Raw genomic sequence first — 23,369 nt, 5'->3', positions numbered from 1 at the left:
ATATTATCTTTAAGCTAATTAACTATTTACAAAAATTTCCCACTTGATTCGGAATACATACATTTAGGTGAGCAATTAACTTTATAAAAAGTTAAAACCGAAGTGGTCGCCGATTTTCACTTACTTCCAAAAAATAACGTGCTGTTGGAAGACTGAACGATACGAGTTTTAAAGTTGTAACTATCATTAGTCGGTAGGACACATCAATGTTTAGTAGAGTATTCTATATATTTTCAGTAAATGGTTTATCCGAAGATGTTGGAGACGAGGCTGTTGAAGGAGTTAGCGATGGATGAGAAAAAGCCAGACTGCGGCGGCGGGGCTAATGGTTGGCGTGGCGGTAGCGGCACAGGCCGGTAGTACGGACCTCCGTCGATACGCTGCATAATACATGCACAAAGTGTTTAGTATGTATAATTAGCTTAATACTATTAGTAATGTAATAAAATTTGCTGTAAACAAGGGCAAACTCGTACTCAACAATCAACATGCTCAATTGTTATGGTTCTGTACTTAAAAATGTAGTTTTAGGATCGTATTCTAGAACTCTACTCAATGCTCAAGTCAGGATTTGAGTATGGTTTAAAGCACTCGAAAACATACTCAAGTCCCTGCTATTAGGGTCGTATTTCTCGTGCTTGTGTTTCCATTGCAATCCTGACTTGAGCATAGAGTATAGTTTTGGAATACGACCCTTAAATTACTTTGCAATTTTGGCAAAGTTAGAACTATTCTATTTTAGTAATGTGTAAAGGTAATGTATGTACATGTGCAATAGATGAAATTCTTACCTTTAACCAACAATCAGTATTTTAGTAGTGCAACTTTGATAAGTGAAAAACTTAAAACTTTATCATGCCTTTTTATCTAGAAGAGTTTTGGTTACAATTTAAAACGTTAATTAAGGCAACATTTTAACAGTCCTTAAAATCATTGATAGGGATTCTATTCTAAAAAAATTACATTTGTACTTTAGTGGAACTTTGAACACATTATGCTTGATATAATGATAATTAATTTATGAATAGCCAGTGTAAGTACTTTATAATTTGAGTGGTTAATCCCCACGCCACGCTTAAAAACGTGTGGTGTGGAATGTGAGAATTTGGGAGGTTGTAACATGTGTACATGATTAGTTGGGTGGGAAAATAATGTCTCCTTGGTTGTGGTTGCCGGGCGCTGTTGTAGTGGTGGTGACAGTTGTCCGCCGGTGAGTTGGCTTCCGAGTAGTCCGCGGCGGCACGTAGCCCTAGAGAGCCATTAACCAAAATCACCACACCACCGTCATAGCATTAAGTTAGGTATAATCACATTTTTATTGAACATTAGTTTGAAAAATCGAAGTATACATCAGATAACTTTTTGATTACCAGCCTAATTTTGACATTATGATCTTCGGGTTAAAAAAATAATACATGTTTTTTTAATAACATGCTCAATACTAAATTATTGGGAAAGAGTACCACAAAATGATCTGTACGTTTTTGCGCTTGCCCCTGCATACACACATAACTTTGCAAATTTTCTAGTCATACTTTCATAGGCTTAGGGACCGTCAAATTGCAGAGGCTGGCGATGTTCTACAAGAATGTAATCCGTTATGAACTGAATAATACTTACTTTTAATATGTATTGACTGCCGTCGATTCGTTGTGCTGCATATGGCTTACGCGCTCTAAGAATTCGTTAAAAAATCGATTTTCTTCGATGTCCGCTGGTAGTCTCGGTCTCAGGCTACTACTTGAGCGTGTGAAGTAAAGGTATGTACGACAGTACGACGCGGAACATTTGCGTCGTGGTTCGTGCAGTCTGAGCTTGGTCTAAACTTTTACCACTTGCACAATCACATTGCGGTGTTTATTGTTAAAGACTTTATTGACGCGAACGAGAGCAAGAAAATGTGAGCTATCGAAGTATGATACTGCGCTTGCGTCTGATCTGCAGCTTTGACACAAGGTTGGCTGCATCTTGCAGCCAACCTCGCGTGTCGCCCCTTTCTTTCATCTAAAGTAGCATCTACAAAAATATTATTTACGGACAATTCATTCGGAAAATAATATTTTATGGTGCAAATTTGACCCTATCGATTGTTTTTTTTTCAAAAATAGATTGTGAATAGTACCCATTGCCTATAGAAAAAATTTGGCTGATAGTTAAAAAGTCACATATTTATCGCACACTGAGAATGATAATGTCTATATACAAAATTCCATTTTTTATTTTATTTTTATGTCATCTTGGATTTGAGAGTATGAACTTTTTTTATTTATTAGTGTCAATAAACAGCCATACATGAAATAGTAATTATTTACATATATTCCCATTGACTTAATGTATATTCCACTTAAAAATAGATGTATAATGTCAGCAGTTTAATAACTTATAATAAGTAAGACGGCTATAACATGGTATTTTGTGGAATTATTTGTAATGCTAACATTCTTGTTTTATATGTTACTAGAATTTTAGTAGATAGTACTTAATAAGTGGATGCCTTACTTTCTCAAACACGTATCTTACAAAGAGTGATTATTCAGGAGATGGCAAAACTTTGTATTTATTTTATCTTTGTATTTATTATTTATAATTTCTTATCAAGGATGTTAATTTGGATGCATTACTTTAAGAATAGGCCAGTGTGTGAATATGAAGGAAATGTGATGTGAAATCAGGCTGTAAAATTTGTATATATAATGCATTTTTGCATTTTAGTTACTTTGTGCTTTAAGATAGTGTTTGAGAAAGTAAGGCGACGAAATGCCATTTACAATTTGTAGTGCCAGTGTTTTTTAATTTACTAAGAGTGGTGTCAAAAGATCAATATTAGAAAAAATATTATTGTACATGTTGGTGAAACGGTAATCGCGTATATAATTTAGTAAGCGGTGGGGGGACAAATAGAGGACGTTTGCGAGAAGACCGCATGGGAAGACGTACCTACACGTGCTTAATGAAACCAAATCAAACATTTCACATCTATTTTGAAGAGATGGTAAGTTATATTCTTTTAGGGAAGTTTCGTAAGAATCAATCCTTATGTAACGACGGTAATTAAGTGATTTAACGTTTTTTTGGAGCTTTTCTATTCTATTGATATGTACCTGAAAATATGGATTCCATACAACACTGCCGAAGTGTAAAATAGACCTGACAAAAGCGTATCGTAAAATTTTAAGTGTACTAATTTTATTAAATGGTTTATTGATTCTAAATATAATATACTAATCTGCGAAATGCAGAGTAGTGGTCTATGTGAAGATTAAATGATAATTTTGAGTCCATTATAGATCTCTAATGTGATTCACTCTCTTAGTATACTTGTGTTTTAATTTATAATCGTAATCGATAATATGAGTTATATGCGTGTATATTTTTATTTATTCTTTATTGTACAAAGAAAAGACACATGAAACACGTTACAATGGACATATACAAAGGTGATATACATATAATTATATACACGCATAAAACTTATTGTTGATTATGTTACTTTTACTAATATTAAGAAATAGTTGGTTGGACTCGCAATACTTTTGTAGAGATTTTAAATCTTCTCGCAATTGGAAGCACTCATTAGGTGATTTAATCACTTCAAAAAAATTTTGAATCGTCAGCATAAAGAAGATGTTGACTATTTTTGAGGCAATTACCAATATCGTTGACATAGAAAGAAAAAAGCAATGGTGCGATATTCGAACCCTGAGGTATACCTGGAAGCACTGGAAAAAACCGTGAGCAGTATCTCTTTACAAAGACAGCTTGACTCCTGTTTGTGATGTACGATTTGATCCATCTTAGAAGGTTGCCATGCACACCGGCTCTTGTTAGATTTTCGATAAATAAATCATGGTTTATTTTATCAAGAGCCCTGGAAAAGTCAGTGTACGCGACATCCACCTGTAAATTCTCATTGAGCGCTTGCGATAGGTGCTCCACAAAAGTACACACATTTGTATCAACGCTACGTTTTTTAAAGAAGAGACTTCTAACAGTACGTTGGTTCCCTTTTATTTTAACTGAAAACCGAATTTTAAAATCTTCGTTGAGTAAGAAATTGCAGTTATCACAATTTTCAGAACTTTAATTACTTTTCAAAAATTCTAAATAAAAAATTTTGCGTAGGGTCATTCTCAGTGTGCGATATATGTATACACATAAATAGCCTTTACCATCCATTCAGGTTTTGGATTATCTACTTATCTACTTTTACAATATTGTATGTACAACATTTACACATTTATAATACAGAATCTATGAAATATTTTTTTTTATTTGCTACCTTAGCGGAGTGCAGAGTAACGTTTAGAAGGGTTGGATGGTTGTCTATAACGATGAATTCAACTTCCTGTGGCAAAAAACCATCCGCTGACGCCTGGAACAGAAAAAACGAAAATTATTTTTTTGCGTTTAAAGGTCTATCCACACATATTCGGGCTGTGCCCGGGCCGTGGCCGGAACGTGGACGGGCCGTGCTCCGTCTGGGGCTCAAAAACATATCGTTGTGTATATTTTGTATGAACTCGTTCACACATGTCCGTGTCCGGGCCGGGGCCGGGACGGGCCCGTAGTTCATACAAACTAGTACGCTTCGTCCACGTCCCGGGCCCGGCCCGGACATGTGTGGATAGTACTTTATACCTCCATGGTTTTATTGGTTTTATCATAAGCAATGGTCGGAAAAAGGTTCCACATATATACGATACATACGTAGATAGATATAGCTATAAGGAGCGACATAAAGTTGTTAAAACCACCAAATATTAATTAATTACTTTTTCGAATTAGGGATTCCGGAAATGGTTTTACTGCCTCGTAGGATAAAACTACTGACCTAAGAAGTCGAAGTTGAATTTTAAAGTAATTCTAAAGTGCCATGTAGATGTCTGACTTTTTACCAAAGCAGAGAATAGAAAAGAAACGAGAATGGTCACTCTCCGTCCTTCCTTAGCTTTATTAGACTCCATAGCTTACTTGCCGTTCCGTCAATTTGCGAAGTGCGCTGCGGTGCAGAATCTAAAGGGAGAGGCGGAGAGTGTCCATTCTCGTTAATTTTTTATTCTCTGCTTTAGTAAAAGGTCGGTAATTGAAAAAGTAATCAATTCATATTTGGTGGTAACCTATGTCGGTCTTTGTAGCTATATCTATCCATGTATCTATATTATGTGGAACAGCTTTTTCCGACCATTGATAATAAGTCACTTCTATCTAACCATATTGTTTTTTTTTATAAATGGCGGGATTTTGTAATATTATTAATTAGTTAGTATTAATAAGTATTATTCCAATTGAATTTCTTAATTATTTGTCACCTGTTTAAGCTGATGGCTCTATAGTCCATAGCCAATGCTCATTAAATAAATAATAATAATATTTTTTTTATATTCATAGATAACTTATTGCTTATGCTACAACGTTGTTATAAAAAGTTATCACATTTATGTTCGTGTCCTCACCTCAAGTCGATATGTTCCCGGAAGCAGAATACGCCAAAACTCTCCGTACTTGGTTGTGCGATAGCTTACGTCACGTCCTTTCACCTTGATGCTGGCGCGTTCTACCGGGTTGCCATTCTCGTCCATCACAAATCCGTGTGCTCCGCGGTGAGCTTCGGCCAAGTATTTTATCAGAGACTGTTAACAAAAATGTTATTTTTTCCTACGGTGAGTAAGTACACATACAAAGTAACTTTCAACATTTTCATATATATATGAGCAGATCAGACATGAAAGTTGTTATCATCCTATCTTTAAAATGCTACTTATTTAATCTCCTTTTCGATATCGTGATACAATTTGGTACCTACAAAATGATATCACTTGAAGGGTAACACCGATTGGTATCGGACCTGCCTCGTCCAACGCTCCAGTTAAATCATTCGAAAAGACAACAAAATGTGTTCACACTGGCTGTTATGTGTCGTGATTACTAGTCTGGCCATTATTGGGACAAAAGGTGAAGTACCACGAGTCGCGATCGCAATCCTGCGTTCAGCAAACGTAACTGGGCATGTATTATTTACTGAGACTGACAATGGCCTTCATATAACTGGAATGATAACTGGACTTGATGTGGGATCATACGGCTTTCATGTACATGAATCTGGAGACGTTAGTACGTGTGACACGACTGGAGGTCATTTCGACACGGAAGGGAACAATCATGGTGGTATAGACCACGATGTACGACATATAGGAGATTTTGGAAATATAGTGTTTGAAGGTGATGGCACCCCTACGGCGAGATTAGACTTTTTCGACAAAATTGCCTCCCTTCGTGGTGCAAACAGCATCTTAGGTAGAGCTCTGGTTCTTCACGAGGGCGAGGACGATTTGGGATTGACGGATCACCCGCAGTCCCTTGTAACAGGTAATGCTGGTCCTAGAGTGGCTTGCGGCGTCATAGGAATTAAATATCCCATAACTCCTTGGAATTCGGCTGCATCACCAGATTCTTCTATTATAGTTTTGGTGGCTTCTTTAATTGTGTTTTTATAAACAAGTGTTTTAACATATTGGAATTTTACTTTTTGCCTTAGTCACTTATTTATTTTGTCTGCTACTTGATTACAGATAAATAGAAAATGTCATTCAAATGTTTTAATTAATTGTGCACCTACCTGTTTGTTATCTTGCCAATACTTTTGAAGTTCGTGTGCCGGGGGAAACTTGCAGCATGATATTTCTAATGTAATTTCCATGCATCCATGCCATAGGTAGTTATAATCTTGCATGCCACCTGCAAGGCAAAAAATCATTGTTGCAAAAAAAAAATTCAGTAAGCTAAGCCTAGCTGTAATACAATACGTACACCACGTATACGTTATACGTAATACACGTAAGACGCGAACGAAGTAACGTATAACACATTATCTCTAATATCTTTCAATTTTAAATCCACTTTTTAGTTGTGACAGAGTAGGTACCTATATGTTATTGTTATTACTTAAGTTTATCAATCTTTATAAATTATTAAATTATTATGTCTTACCTGTTAGGGGATACCAAGCAGCACCGTTTGTAATACCATTTTCGAATCGCGGAGAACCACTCTTGCAAGAGACGCCACGTGACATCTTGGCGTGGTTATTCGAGTACACCAGAGATAGATGGCGGAATACATCGTCATCTGGCGCGATCGACGGCGTGTGCCCGTAGCTTTGGAAGACTGCATTTAGGGGATATGTGGGAGGGAAAACAAATCTTATTAAATAATGTTTAGTGCAACATTTCACAATGTGTTAAAAGACTTCACTACGGGGTTCCTAAGTGTGCTTACAAAAACGCTAATGTGCCCCTTTACCTACCCAATTGATACTACAACTAAATTTTCTTCTCCCGCAATGGTGATTTTCATTGTAATTGTCCAAGTGATCATTAAACTGACTTTTGACTGCCTCTGTGGCCGAACGGTTACCATGCCGGACTGCCACGCAGAGGTCCCAGGTTCGATTCCCGGGCCGGGAGAAATATTTATATGGCCTACATTTATTTCTCTCGTGAGTTTGGGTGTAATGTGTGGTTGTCTATGTATGTGTCCATAGCACCCGCGACACAGGATTTCCCTAGTACGGGGCTATGTTGAGTGTGCGTTATTATTATTATTATTATCAAAACGAAGTCAGTTCATAATTATATTAAATTTTACGAAAAGGTATCACAGACATATAATATAAAAGTCAATGTCATAAAAATAAAAGTCGATTCTATTTGTGACAATGTTTATGTAGGTATACAATGTAATGTGTAATTAATTAGGGCAGCTTTTAAATGTCACATTAGGCGTCACATGATTACATGTTGTATATACTCTTCGTTTATACGTAAATTACAGAAATGGCCAAATGTGCGAAACAGTATTTTGTATTCTAGGGTCGGCGGACTAACGCACGTAAGTCAAAAAAGTGCGTCATTTGTTAATATATAATAGCATATTTTTTGTGTTGTTTATAGTGTTGAAAGATGAGAAGAGAATGATAAATTTGAAAAAGACGCCTCTAGAATAAAGTAAATTTAGGAAGTAACAAATGAATTTGACTTATGTGCTTTAGCCGGTAGACTATTAATTTAAATGAATGATGTTGCATTTTGATTTATGTGCTATAGTCCGCCGACCCTAGCATTATCAACTAGGTATTGTACTTATCGCATTTAAACACTTAAATGAATGTTAATTAATGTGACCACCTATAATTATATACTACAATCTGCATGGTAGAAAATTATATTGAAGAATAATTAATAATGAAAAAAATCATGATTATTGTAATATAGGTATAGTGGTGCATAGAGTTACTTGTAATAGGACCGACCATGTAATCTGTGGCCATACAAAAATGTTTGGTGTGATTACGTTTTTTTTTCTAAAAGAAGAAAATAAATATTGAAATAATAGAACAGTATATACGTCACCGGAACATAGTACTGACGATCGGCATATTCCTTTTGGTAAGCGTGGAAAAATTATTCAAATTATGCAAATAATTTTCATGCGTCAAGTCTTTAAACTTTTTTTTCTTATTTTACATAATTACTTTTATTTTCCAGTTCTGAAATCTTCCTAATTTGTACTTATATGTATACATATATATAATGTTTCAGAAAACGGTTACACCAAGAAAAGTTTCCAAATACAAAATTAAAACTTGAAAAAGGACTGGCAAATCATGAAAGTTATCTTTTATTTTGTACTCACAATGATTTTTTTTTATAACATCAAGTGGCGGGACAAACAAGTCGTGCGCCTGATGGTAAGCTACACGTCTGTTCATAACAGTTACAGTACCACTCAGAGCTTTAAATTACAAAGATCTGAGAGGCGCTACCACTGTGCCCATCACCCTGAGACATAAGTTGACAAGTCCTATGTGCCTGTAATTTCACCAGCACCCTTACCCTTCAAAACCGGTACACAGTAATGCTGACATTACTGCTTGGCAGCATAAATAAGTAAGGTGGCAGTACTACCCTGAACGAATTCTTTCACAAGGAGCTCTACTGCTACTGCCACATACGGCTTTCTCATTGTACATATTTATTGCAAAAGTACACACTAGTAACAGCATATATTAGAATTGGTACTTACTAGCACTGGGAGTGTTATCGAAGGGATAGGATGCTACAAGCGCACCTCCATGTAGTGAACCAGATAACACAAACTGTATCTTGCTGATCCACTCTTTGACGGCCTCGGTCTCGGGCTGAGGCTGCTTCGTATTCGCTTTGAAATAGTCTGGGAAGTTGCGATTCAGATCGTAGCGACGAGAATTATATCTGGAAATTATTGTGCGGTATGTTGTCCGCATTTTTAAGTCGGTACGAATTGTTTGTCAACAGTTCGGGCATCAAGTGTGCCGTCAGATGAAAATTGCTAATGTTTGGGACATCTCGAAGAATGAAGAAACGTACTAAAAGTTGTACGCATTGCGCGACCATGTAAGGAAAAGAATGTACTTTCTCGACCCACCCGTCGATATTCCGTTCTTTTTTCTTTTTGCACAAGTATTTTATTTCTACATATTATAGGTACAAATATAGGTTTTAATTACGGTTTATAGTTTTTATTAGCTATGACGTGGTAACAATAGCGGCTTAACGTTCTGTTCAGTCTACAGTAGTAAGTAAGATAAAGGATCTAAAACTAAAGCGTTACTATAACATCGTCATGATGGCTGACTGGCAAACCGAAACCAAAAAATACAAATGTAGTGTCTTAAAAAATATAAAACTAGGTACTTTTTTTACTAGAACGGATAAAAATAGATTATTGCAAGAAGACGTTTCAAGTGTATTGGACACGTGAGTTAAGAGTTAATTAATAATAAATTGATACTGTATTAGCGTTTGTTAATTTATTATATTTAGTGCATATGTTATTAAAACATTCATAATTTGTTTCGAACATACCTACAGAAACTTTGGCTACTGGAAATTTAAAAAATACTTTCCGACTCGTCAAAACAAAATAAAGGCCACAATGGGGCACAGGTGTTTTTGCGTTTTAACGCTGATTTATGTTGACAAAACTGATTTCAATGAATGTCATTATAAGTCATTATAATGTCATTATGAGTTAAGTGGTTAAGTTATATGATAAGTAACAAAATGTGTATTGTAGCTTAAAATTGTGTAACTTATTGGATTTGGACTGGCACGCTTGTCACTGATCAAACCATACATAATCATTTACATGAAGACCAACAACGATTAAAAATGCTAGTAATCCAAACCAAATGGAATGGATCGCATTGTGCAAACCGTTGAAGGTTTACACGTCAACACCTTGAAAGAGGCATGAAGGAATGTCATAACGTGCTCTTCACAGATGGATGTTCTTAATTCTAAGTGAAGTTGTAGTGACGAACGACGTGTAAATGCAGGAAGCCAAAAGTTCGGGTTTTACCATGGGCTGCTAATAACTCGGACCAAAATCCAATTGAACACCTTTGGGACCAGCTCAGGCGCCTCATTGAGATCATGCCTAGCAGACTCCAAAGATTTGTTTAGAATAGAGGAAGAATATGCCCAATATTAAAAAAGAAAAAATTTGTACACTTTGTACAAATTTGTACAGTCTTCGTTTTTCTTGCTAAATGTCTTACGAAAACAAAACGCAAATAATTATTATACCGGAAATCTTAATTTATTCATTAACTAAGTACCTGTTAAATCACATTAAACTTAATTTGATTTAATGAAAAAATAGGTATATAGATACATGATAAATAACTTGCTTTATTAAATTAAAAACCCCTGGCACTGTAATTAACACAAAAGTATTTTTCCGAAAAGTGGTGGTGGCCCTTATTTTGTTTCTGGTTACTACCAAATATATAAGGTATACTGACGGATAATAATACAACCTTTCGAGCAACTGTTTTTTTTTTTCTTATTATTGCTTACCTTCCATGCACAGTATCACATTGTCCTTCCCGAGAAATTGCGTAGCCGTCAGGGTTCATGGAAGGCATAAGGTGGATCCTAGTGTTGTCGAGCAACCATTTGATATATAGATCCGAGTCATATGAGGTGACTAGGTGCTGTAAGTAGAAATATGCTTCATCATATCAACCCATTTATAGGTCCCACTGCTGGACACGGGTCTCCTCTCAGGCGAGGTCCCCGCCACACTGGCCCAATGCGGGTTGGGGATTTCACACGTTTTCCGAGAGTTGTGAACTTTCAACGAAAAGCTCATGGTAAATTTCAACTAAATTCCGAGAAACTCGAGGTGCGAGCCCGGATTCGTATCCACAAAAAAAAAATCGAAAAAATGCTTAGCCAATATAAAACTAAAATTAATAACGCCAAGATTCCAGCAAATGAGTACTAAAGCGAAATTTAAAAAAAAAATCTTTATTTCGTACTTGAATAAGATGCAGGAGTAGTTCTCTACCAACAGCTTCATTTCCGTGGATGTTGGCAACATACTTGACGTCAGGTTTGCCAATCATGTGCTCATAGGGAGATGCGGACACCACCATTACCCAAAGCTCTCGACCTGTTAAATAAAAGAAAAAACAAATGGGATTGTTTTTTATTGTCATTACATAAAGGAAAGACGACTCATCATTACACTAGTGAGATTTACAGTAAATACGGAACTACTTTCCGACGCGTTCTCTATCAATGATGCTGGTTCATCTAATCTTCTGGGTGATCAGTAAAATGAGTCAGATTGTGTGAGTTTGCATCATTTCATTCGTAGATATAGGAAGATGAATAAAATTAATCCATGACTACACGCAATAAACAATAGAAAACGAATGCTTTTCAATGCATTAATTAGGAAACTATAAGTAGGCCAACTTCATTCACACGCTACATTCTGTGACTGTATTGGTAAAAAGTGAAATAACACTTTTTTGAACTGTGTCAACCTAGTGGGTATTCGCAACGATTTATTGTAAAAAAAATATTTTAGCTTTAATTTCATCAGTGAATTGTCACAGATTTTATTTTACAAACAAATTTAAATTAGGTTAGAAAAAATAAAATGACCTTTGTCTCCACGAAACTAATTTCTTGGGTCGAAGACTTCTGGATCAACTTTCAAAGAATTGCTGCGGACCGGACCATTATAACACAACAATGTACCTTGTACTGATTTCCCAATGGAATATAGCGCAGTGAGGGCCGGATAGCGAGCTGAGACTGCTCGCAGATATCGGGTCATCTGATCGTGGTCATGGTACCGGAATTCTAGATCAGCCCCACCGTTGTCTCGCGGCTCTTTTCCGCTGTAATTCGTCGACACCTCAACAGCTAAAAAAAACAAGAATGAGTTTTGTTTAGCTGTTTACCTACTGGCAAAATACAGCTTTAAGTAGGTACCGTCAGCCTCGATCAAGGGAATTAATAACTTTTTTATTACACATATATTCAAAGATTTTAAAGAAATTTCTTAAAGCGGTACTTACTTAACATTTCTTGATACTTATTAATGTTGTTATAAACTTTTCAAGTATAACTATATTATAATAGTAGAAATAACTATTGCGTGGATTAGCAATATAGATATCATACTTACAAGGCACGAAATTAGGGTCGTAAGATAATTGTGAGTAGACTGTTCCCAAAATTGATGTTATAAATAAAACCCTGGCCATACTGCATATATTCCCGGTCATCTGCAAATTAAATGTAACAAAAACATCAAAACAACTTTTCTTTAGAATTTTTACGTAAATAAACAAATTTCTCTAACCCGTAACGTAAAGATCGCAATGGAGAGGCTATGTTATTCGCTAATGGATTTACGCTAACATTGTCAATCTATCATTACTCGAAGTTGCAAAGACGGAGTTCAGGTGGCGATTGGTAGCGATTAGGAGCTTTCTGTTAGCGTTATTTGTGATCACTGTGTTTGGTTTGGATGCTAGCGCTCCAGTTGCAGGCAACCGGTCGCACTGCGTGAAGGTCACTGGGTCAGTGGACCAACCATTCGCACGGTGCACCCCACTTGGCATACCAAAATAGCGGTTGGTAGCAGCCAGTGGAAGAATATTATACTTAGTATGTGAATCCTAAGTAGTTACAATTCATATCATCCTCATCGACAGCCTGATTTGAATGAATGATAGAATGAAATATTCTTTATTGCATATTAAAATTACAATGACAACACAGAACAGTAACGTAATTATCACAAAGTAAGCCAATGTACAACAGGCGGCCTTATTGATAAGTAGCTATTTCTTCCAGGCAACCTTAGGATAGAAATTTAAGAGTTGGAAAGGGGGGTGCAGTCAAAGAATATCTTGTAATAAGAGCGTTTTAAATAAATACACTACTCATCAATAAAGTAAACATATAAATAATAATAATAAATACATACATTATTAGAACGTATACATAAATATTAATATGTAGATAATAATAATGTTACCCATATATACTTTTATAGGACAATAAAATAAATTATAAAAAGTAATAATAAATAAAATAACACAGGAAGATTATACACAAAGCAAATAAAAAAAAAAGGAAATAAAATTAAGGGAAGAGAGGGGAAAAATAACCTAAATTAGTATTAAGGTAATGTTCCTTAACACGTCGTTTGAAGTAATCAAGAGAAGGGGATCGTCGAATTGATTGAGAGAGAGAATTCCATACCCGGATAGCAGATACAGTAAACGAGTTGGAGTAAAAATCGGAGGCATGAGAGTATGAGTGTATCAGAAGACCGAAGAGGACGGCAGAGCGTAGAGGAGTGAAAAGTAAAACGTTCTTTAAGGTAAAGAGGCGTAAAGGGATAGAATAAAGTAGAGTAAAGAAGGGAAAGTGTGTGAAGGTCTCTACGTCGATGGATGGGCAGCCACTTAAGTTGCGCGCGAAATTGGAAAACATGGTCGATCTTACGAAGTCCGAAGATAAATCTTACACACATATTTTGGAGCCGTTCCAATTTATTAAGTAGGGTGACTGTCAAATCCGGACAACACATATCTGCATAGTCCAGTATCGGATGCAGGATGCTCTGAGCCAGCGCAATTTTAGTTTTAATAGGCAAAAATTTAAAAAAAAAGCAAACACCCTCCTGCTATCCTCAGCAACATGCGGCTTCCATATAAGACACCGATCAAAAATTACCCCCAAATTCCTGACTGTGTCCAAATACGGTATACGAACGCCATCGAAAATCACAGGTGGTAATGAATTAAGGTCAACACGAGATACATACCAAGGACTACTAATAATGATGTATTGTGTTTTCGATGGATTAACCCTTAGACCAAAAGATCGACTCCAGTCAAGAATAGATTGAAGGTCCACATTGGTGGCATTGATGGCATATGATAAGTCGTTAAGAGACGACTGGGTGTAAATTTGAACGTTATCAGCATAAATATGATAGGAAGAAGTGAGGGAATATGTAATGCAGTTAATAAATATAGAAAATAAGAGAGGAGAAAGGACACCCCCCTGTGGGACCCCGGCAGAAATACTGCACCACATAGAGAATGAATCCTCATAACGTATGCGCTGCCGACGTCCACAAAGGTAGCTTCGAAACCAATCAATAACTGCTGGAGATATGTTAAGGAAACGTAAGACTTCCCATAACAGATCAAAATCAACATCACTAAGGGCATTACTGAAATCATGCAAGGTAAGAACAGTCAATTGCTGGTTTTCCATGCCCATACGGATGTCGTCAGTGATTTTCGTGAGTGCGGTAGTCGTACTATGACCAGTGCGGAATCCGGACTGGAAAGGATTGAAAAGGTTGTTCCTGTTTAGGAAATTTGTTAACTGGTGGTGAATAAGCTTTTCTAGGACTTTGGAAAGGAAAGGAAGTATTGAAATAGGACGATAATCTGACGGGGTACTTGGTTTGGACTTTTTTGGAAGTGGGATGATATAAGCGTCCTTCTACGATGAGGGAAAAGCTTTGGTGGAGACAGATGTATTAAGGATTTTGGTAATGACGGGAGTAAGGAGATCAAGGAGATGAATGATCATGTTACGACTAACGCAATCACTACCTACATCACTGGAGGCGATAGCTAAAATGTTTTCCTTAACATCACAGTCAGTAAATTGATTAAGAATAAAGGAGGAATATTTCTCTGATTTCACACACTGCTGTGTATAGGATTAACACCCCACATTATTATTACACAGTGATCAATATATTATAGGAGCTTCTATTGTTTTTGTTATATACCTACAGTTTATAAGGAGTGCTATTCAAAGGTCTGCAAGTAAAATTCACAGCTACGATGAACACCTCCCGTTAATTGACTGTCTCTTAATCTCAATGTCAATCTCAATCTGTTCATTTACCTCCTATTTTACATAAAAAAAGTAGAGAGTTAAGAGTCCACCAGCCTAGTGCATTCGTTCTCTTAGTTTCAAATAATTCTGTATCAGCTCAATTGATTCCTTTTTATTTTTATAATGTAAAGCAGAGAATACTCCACGCTAAATTTTAAAGGTGCTTTTCCACTTCCGAGGCCAAACGAGAATTGAAATCTCGCCAGCCTATTTCCGCCAAAAATTGCCATTAATAGATATCGCGAGCACGCGTGAGCTCGCACTATGCTTGCAGATAATAAAGATTCAGTGTTATTCAATTCGTGTAGCGATAAAGACGTGGCTGAAGTAACTTATATATTATTCAATAGGTTAACGGAAGAAGAATCAGTAGCTATCGTGCGGACACACAGAAATCGTGTTGCCGTTGCTGAGTTAATAAATACTATACGCAGGCAGCAATGCGTTTCAATGTTACATCAACAAATATTTCAATTCTCGCCTCTCACATCCTCGTCAATCCAGAATATTCACCGAAATGGAAATCCACCGAATATGCGTTAGGAGATAATTGAAATTTTGTCATACAAAGACACAAGTTCAAACCCAAGTTCCATACACTCTGGACTAGCTAAAAAAGTTGACGACCATCTATCGCAGATACTGGGTTTCATTTGTATTCCCATAAAGTTACTAATTACACTGTATTTATAACTAGGTAACGTTGATTTAAGCAATATTTCTTTTTGAGGTTATGTAATAATGACCATTAATATGTTACTTTATAGTACAAAGTTATATATTATTCTGAGGTTAGTATGGTACATTAAAAGTAGTAGGTACTTAGATTCATTAGGACTGACGAATGAGATACGTTGTTAGCATTTATTTTTGAACGTAGCACTACTTAGACTTTGACATTTAATTTGAAGTCTCGTTTTACCATGATTTGTCCAATGTTGAGATAATTTTATATTGAATTTTCTGCCAACTTCGAAATTAAGAGTCAAGTTCAAGTTAAAGAACACTTACGTGTCATTGCTTAACGGTGTCACAATTTTACTATTGTAACTTTCGTTCATAATTATCTAAATGTTAACAAATCATAGCAAGCGTAAAGGAGGCTTTAAATAAAATGTCAAAATGTAAGTCGTGTTAGGATCAAAAACAAATAATAGGGGTTAAAGTATGAAATTGCCGATTTGTACTGAAAATCTAAATTGTTTATTTTTTAAATTTTTAACAAATTTATTTAATCAAAATAGTTGCCATTATTATCTATACATTGCTGCCATCTAATGGGAAGGTTATTAATGCCTTTGCGATAGAACTCCGACGATCTAGACTGCACAAACTGTGTGAAAGCATTTTGTACTGCCTCCTGGGAAGAAAACTTCTTGTCACGTAGATAATTGTCCAAATCACGAAAAAAATGGTAGTCCGTTGGAGCAAGGTCTGGTGAATACGGAGGATGACGAATGGTTTCTAACTGCAGTTCATGAAGGGTCAAAATGGTTTCTCGTGCTGTGTGAGGTCTCGCGTTGTCGTGGAGCAATAATGGTGAAGATCGATTCATGAGTCGGGGCTGTTTTACTGCTAGTTTTGTCAACATGGTTCGGAGTTCGGCACAATAGACATCTGCCGTTATTGCTTGACCAGATCGGAGAAAACTATAGTGAATAACACCATGCTGAGACCACCAAACAGTTACCATTACCTTTTTATTGGTAAGTTTTGCTTTAGGACACTGTTGTGGCATTTGACCTGGGGTCAGCCATTGCATTTTTCTTTTCCGGTTATCATAAAGAATCCACTTTTCATCACATGTTACAATTCGATCCAATATTCCTTCATTTCTGTACCGGTTCAACAAGGCAACACAAGTTTCAACACGCGTTTCTTTCTGCAGATCAGTCAAATCATGAGGCACCCATTTTTCGTATTTTTTTATTTTATTGATTTGACGCAAGTGTGTCAATATTGTGGGTAAGGTAACGTTAAACCATGCCGCTAATTCCTGGGTAGTTTGACTAGGATCGGCTTCCACTATATCTCTTAATTCATCGTTATTCACCTGTGTGGGCGGCCTTCCTCGTGACTCGTTCTTTAAGTCGAAATTTCCATCACGAAAGCGTTTAAACCAAAATCGCACGGTGCGTTCATTAGTAGACCCCTCTCCAAACGCAGCATTGATATTGCGGGCTGTTTCTGCCGCGTTAGTTCCGCGTCGGAACTCGTATTCAAAAATCACTCGAATTTTCGCAGTATCCATCTTTCTTGTCTAAATTGAATAACAAAAACAATTGAAAGTCGATATTCAAATGTTTCAAATTTAAAAAAAAAATCACAGAAACCATTTGAAAAAAGTTTCATTCGAAAACCTCAAACCATGAAGATTCTATGAAAATTCAAAGAACCTATTGCAATAAAACGGCAATTTCATACTTTAACCCATGTTTAACCCCTAATATTTACATGCCTTTTTAAAATTCGTGTCCTTTTTCTACAACTTATTTCAAAGTTTATTTAGTGAAACTTATATTATGTAATAACGTATATTTAGATGGATATAAATTTTCAACTGGTCGTGACTAAAAAATTTGCGAGCCCAAAATGGACATTATTCTTTCAATGTCTCGCCCTGCCGCCGCCGGTGGAAAAGCACTCTTATTTAGCCTAGTCACGTTACACTGTTACTTTCTCGGTTATAAAAATATGTGAGGAAATGTAGGTAGGTAATCCATACATAATTTTAGTTGCCCAAATCAGCTGATTTGAATGATGACCATAAATACATATAACTGATTTACAGAAATATCAAATAACATTACAAAAGTTATGAATTTATTACGTATGAAGAATCATGCGCAATTGTACATAATATTGTCACCGTTTACCATTACAAACTATTAGTACAGAGTCAAGAGCCCGTGAAGCCTGACTCGTAAGATTCAACCTGGCTTGCTATAAGAACAATTCACGGTGCCAAACTTGGTGTGTTCTTGGCTGTAATATATATTTAATTGTGCTTTTACTGTGCTGTTTTCATAACGATAAAAGTGTAGATTTTCGCCTATAGTATGTGACTATGCAATCGACTATGGAAAGGAATTGTTTTCTAGGAATTCAAATTACGATTCGTCAATTAAGGTCTATTTCAGTGGACTGTAATAATAATAATAATACACCTTGTGTTAAATTCCTATTCCTGAGCAGATAACGGTAGACTAAACAAGTTTGATTTCCGCTTGCGGAGACGTTGAAACGGGTCGAGGTCGAACAGAGAGTTAATAACGTTTTGAATGCTCTGATTTTTCTTTACGGAATAAAAATATGAAAATGGTATAATTAAGTTACGTAAATTTCTGATTAAAAACTAATTTAAAAAAAAATGTTTATAATGTCAGTTCACAGGTATGTAATGTACATCGGAATTGAGGGAATAACCTAAAATTCAAGTAACGTAAAGAATAAAGTGGACATTCCCTTCTACAAATCTCGGAACTTCCCGGAACTTATTATATTTGAATATGCGCATTATTGATATATTTGAATACATTGGCGACAAATTATTTCCTTTACTTTAAAGTTGTGTTCCTATAGGTGTGATTTACTTAGCAAAAGATTTTACAAGAGTGCTTTGCATACGCAATAATACGCATATTCGCTGTAGAAAGCAGTAACTGTTATCTTTTTCACACAGTACGAAAATAAAATAAGACATACAATAGAAACAAATGCCGTTATTAAATATTCGCGGTTTTATTATTTGACATCTTACATCTTGTTTTTAACGTAACAGCTGCTGCTAAGACTGCTCAACAATGTTAGTTTTATTTTAAAACCATTCGTCTCAGGGTCTAGACAAGTTTTGAATTTTTTTAAAAGATACTACATAGTACCAGATCTCTCGAACATCGTGCATCTTATCGTGTATTCCACAAATTGTATATATTTGCACAAGTTGGTTTTGGTACATTTAATGTTTGTCAATTTTGTTCAAAAACTAAACTGATTACAAATGTCAATCCGCAATGAAGGCTTCGTCGAGTTTCTCCTTTTGAAAGAACAATGACTTTAGTAAGTTAGTATATCAATTTTATTCGTCGCCTAATTTTCTATGCATTGATATCGTAAATGATTACCGTAATATGAAATTCATATTATGGGTTCATATCGTAATATTATGAAATCATAATATGAATTTGACCATTACACAAAATGGGTATATCCATACTAAAAAAACGTTCAAACTTTAAGTAATTATTGATTTTTAAGCTGTAGATACGTGAATTTACCATTTAATAAGCTTATGTGCTGCTTGTTTCAACCATCATCATTACGATTTGCAATAAATAATGTACGATGATTTTTATTACAACTGGCAGGCAGGAAGTTTAAAGGTTGGCATATATCCGTTATAATAAAAATACTAGATAAGAGCGCGTCAGTCACACATTTTCTCACTTCTCCTTTGTGTCATCAAAATACATTTTCACTCCAAATTTCAATACAATTAGTTAAATAAACCTAGTACGTAAAAAAGCTGACTCCCGTATACGCAGACAGACAGATGGTTAAAATAACAAAACTATAAGGGTTTAACTATGTTGTAGTACCTAAATATTACAAGTTATTTATTTCACTATTTCATTTTCATCCATATGCTAGAAATCAACAATGACGTACACTATAAATTATGAAATTACAGTCATAACTAGTGCGTGACAAATATTTGCGTTATATAAAAAAATGGAAAACATCATTTACGATATTTTTTACGATCGATTGTTCCGAATTGAATGCTAAAGGAAAGAAATAAACTTATATTTAAATCCAGTTGATGTTTATTTTATTACAGGATTCCAGAAGGACCAACTGCGTACATTTATCATTGTTAATTTTAACGGCCTTCGTGGCCGAACCACACTGCGGTCCCAGGTTCGATTGCTGGGCCAGGACAAATATTTGTATGGCCTACATTTATTTATCTCGTGAGTTTGGGTGTAATTTTAAGTTGTCTATGCGTGTGTCCATGGCATTCGCGACATAGGATTTCCCTAGTGCGTTATTGTTATAAAAAAAAAATACATTTGTGATGATGACCTCATCATCAAATGTTGTGATCATATCAGTTTATACGAGTAGACTCTCCCCCTGATACGCCAAATCTCTCGAATAATTCTTAATTGGATACAAAATATATTACAAAAGTGAATCTTATCTTAATAAATCCTGTTATATAATGCACATTATAGGAAATTAAACTATTATTTCTCATCTCAATCGCGTCCCCACTTTATTTTTTTTTAAACAATCCAACATTTCGGACCATGGTCATGGGAACTGTATATGTTGGTTTGTTTGAAAAAAAAAACCAAATATATTCGATTTAGATCCGAAGAAATTGTTAATTTTTTGTAAGCAACAATCGCGAAAACTCTAAGAACTCGCCCTTTTTTTTGTAATTTTTTTTTATAACATCAAGTGACGGGACGAACAAGTCGTGCGCCTAGACTGCTAGAATCTGTTGCGGTGTCCGCAACATGGTCTTGCCCTGAGCATCGATGTTGGTCACCCATTTAGTCGCCCCATACAAGGCCATCGAGCGCACCACCCCTATACAGGCGTCGGCAGAAGAGACACCGCCAAAAAAATTTCGCGTCTGCCCACCGCATCCTCCGCCAGGTCCCTCACTCGCGCAATGGCTTCAATGGTGGACCTGCCCCGGCGGAAACCAAACTGCTTGGTGCTGAGATCAGATCTCGTCCCCTCCAGACGCCTGATGAGGCGAGCTGCGACCACTCCACAAGAGTTTGCTCGTCTCACCTAGCTGAACGATGCCGTTGGCGTCTGTATGCCGATGGCGAGTCGGCCGATCGTCCCTCTTTTTGGAGCAGGACCAGCTTGCCTGTCTTCCACCTCTCCGGAAACTGACCCTATTCCAGGCACACGATCATGAGCCTCTCATTCCTGGCTCTAAGGGGCCTAAAGCCAGCACCAGTTCGCGATCAGGTATTCCGTCGGGGCCTGGGGCGGTGTCTTCGCCACTCAGCTTTAATATCGCTGCACCCAACTCTGCCTCGATGACCTGTTGCACATATGTGCTGCCTCTCTCGTCCTGACTCAGTTCCAATGGCGGCGCCATCGGTGGGGGCGTATGGTGAGCCCTGTCTGGAAACAGGGCTCCCGCAACCCTGTCCAGCAGCTCGGGCTGGAGACTCTGCGTTAGTGGAGGTGCCCAAGGGCGCAGTTTGTATCGCACCGTCTTATACGGCCTTCCCCATGGATCGCGGTTAAGAGTCTCTAGCATCTCTGACCTTTCTAGAGGACCTAGGACCTGGCTCTGCCGACACGCCTGTCCATAACATTTACAGTGCAACTTAGGGCTTTAAATTGCAAGCATCTGCGGGGCACTACCGCTGCGCCCGTCACCCCGAGACATAAGTTGACAAGTGTCATGTGCCTGTAATTTCACCAGCACCCTTCTTACCCTTCAAAACCGGAACACTTGTAAAGCTGACATTACTGCTTGGCAGCAGAACTAGGTAAGGTGGCAATACCCCCAGTAGTAACTCCAGACGAATACTTTCAGAAGTAGCTCTACTGCTACTGAAACCATTATTATTACCTATTAATCCTTTTTTCTTAACCGACTTCTAAATGTTACAAAATTGATATAGTAGGGTAAAATAGTATGGACCACGGAACTATTTGAATTTCAAATATAAATATAAACGCTTCTGTGCAGAAAGCAAATTCCCACATATAATAGAATACAAAAAGTTTCAATATGAAATGAAGAACTATATACCTCATTACAGATTATTTGACAAATACTGTGTGTTCGCAACGGGTTGCAGCTTTCTTCTGTTTGGCGTTGGCACATTGACTCATTGACCCTATTATCACGATGCCGCTAACGTTTGCGACTTTCGTTTTTAAATGACTAAATGAAACTATAGGTTTATACATTTAACTTTGCACGCATAAACGTCTAGCTTGTATTTTTAATTTTTTGTAAGTTAAAGTGAATGTCTGTGATTTTATTTGAACAAAACTGATGCTTAACTTTTAATGCAAATAATTGTGTCCACTTATGGTATTGTAGATTTTATCACTGCTTATTAGGAAGTCTACGATTTTTTTTTTATAGATCCCAATGATCGCTCGTTTTCTTATGGAGCTTGAAAATCGCGCCTGCACGTTGCAATGTGAATCAACAAACAATGTATACCACTTTTTGTTCGGTGAAAGTCGTGATTTAAATAACTAATGTGATTGACAAGTTGTTGGTTAAATTTCTTTTGAATTAATATAGTACTTAGTTGGTTCTAAACTGTTTACTTGGTGTATATCCATTTTGTAAGTAAACAGCTGGTGAGATGTTCAGATCGTGTAAGGACGTTTTGGTTAAAATTCTATTATTAGATATAATTTAACAAACTGTAGCTAAGTATATATACACCTAACAATATAAAATAGGTATTATAAATCAAAGGACAGTTTTCTTTCAATTTTTAATCTCAACAAAAACTGTTATTACCTATTAACAAAAACTAAAGTAACTTTAAGATGACTACAGACAAATTTTAGTCGTACTCACCCTGAGGAGATGGAGGAAAATCCTGTGCTATATAACGGAACTTTTTGCTGTCATTTATTGTCGGTGCACGGCAACAACAAGATCGCGAAGAGGAAATCGGCGCATATATCCGAGTACGCCGTAAAGTCCTCGCTTGCAAGCGCACTGCACTCGACTGGCGCGGCGCGGCCCTCGACAGTCGCTCCAGCCCGTTTCATCTGCGTCATTCATCCAGCCCGCCGGCTGGCGACACTCCGCACGACCGGAAAGTGCTTTCTCTCCTCATCGACCTACCGAAACCATCTCTGATATCACACAGTAAAGTCCAAAACCCAACCACACTCCACTCGACTAAGCGTTTCTATCATTTATCTGCCAATTTCACCGCTACAAGTCAGAGAATAAAAGTGATTTTCCTAGAATTCGTCATTACTCGCTCTGACGTAAGCAGTTCCCGCCTTCATTCGTCTGGGACTTATCGCGCGATTGGAGTTTTTCACGACTACCCGATATTTAATACAAGTAACTAT

General features: G+C 36.7%; 2 protein-coding genes across 5 annotated transcripts; one reads left to right on the top strand and one right to left on the bottom strand.

Annotated features, from left to right (window-relative positions):
- LOC113235598 (carboxypeptidase D) lies at positions 1–23,045 on the bottom strand. Of its 4 annotated transcripts, none has more exons than XM_026471359.1 (12): positions 22,861–23,045; positions 12,526–12,625; positions 12,093–12,260; positions 11,363–11,496; positions 10,899–11,035; positions 9,082–9,269; positions 8,409–8,438; positions 6,988–7,164; positions 6,617–6,735; positions 5,454–5,630; positions 4,280–4,372; positions 1–380 (listed from the first exon to the last, which is right to left on the bottom strand). In XM_026471359.1, the coding sequence occupies exons 2-12, from the start codon at positions 12,623–12,625 to the stop codon at positions 246–248; spliced, it is 1,458 nt and encodes a 485-aa protein (XP_026327144.1). In that variant the 5' UTR covers positions 22,861–23,045; the 3' UTR covers positions 1–245. The 4 variants fall into 4 exon arrangements, with proteins under 4 accessions (XP_026327144.1, XP_026327148.1, XP_026327145.1 ...); XM_026471362.1 differs by lacking the exon at positions 1–380 and adding an exon at positions 741–1,249; XM_026471363.1 differs by lacking the exon at positions 8,409–8,438 and having other exon boundaries at positions 2–380.
- LOC113235600 (superoxide dismutase [Cu-Zn]-like) lies at positions 5,724–6,583 on the top strand. Its single transcript, XM_026471367.1, has one exon. It carries the CDS (start codon positions 5,892–5,894, stop codon positions 6,492–6,494), a length of 603 nt encoding a protein of 200 aa, XP_026327152.1. The 5' UTR covers positions 5,724–5,891; the 3' UTR covers positions 6,495–6,583.
- Positions 23,046–23,369: the final 324 nt, after the last annotated feature.

The sequence above is a fragment of the Hyposmocoma kahamanoa genome, unplaced genomic scaffold, assembly GCF_003589595.1.
Source record: "Hyposmocoma kahamanoa isolate Upper Pololo Valley unplaced genomic scaffold, ASM358959v1 88, whole genome shotgun sequence".
NCBI classification, from domain to species: Eukaryota; Metazoa; Arthropoda; class Insecta; order Lepidoptera; family Cosmopterigidae; genus Hyposmocoma; species Hyposmocoma kahamanoa.
The sequence above is the reverse complement of the archived record's forward strand: the minus strand, read 5'-3'. Positions and strand labels throughout refer to the sequence as shown.

Coding starts and splice junctions, on each gene's coding strand:
- LOC113235600 (XM_026471367.1), top strand. CDS start 5,892: ATGTGTTCACACTGGCTGTTATGTGTCGTGATTACTAGTCTGGCCATT.
- LOC113235598 (XM_026471359.1), bottom strand. CDS start 12,625: ATGACCGGGAATATATGCAGTATGGCCAGGGTTTTATTTATAACATCA. Junction 12,261..12,525: donor CGACCCTAATTTCGTGCCTT/GTAAGTATGATA, acceptor TGTTTTTTTTAG/CTGTTGAGGTGTCGACGAAT. Junction 5,631..6,616: donor ATTGGCAAGATAACAAACAG/GTAGGTGCACAA, acceptor TTTTGTTAACAG/TCTCTGATAAAATACTTGGC.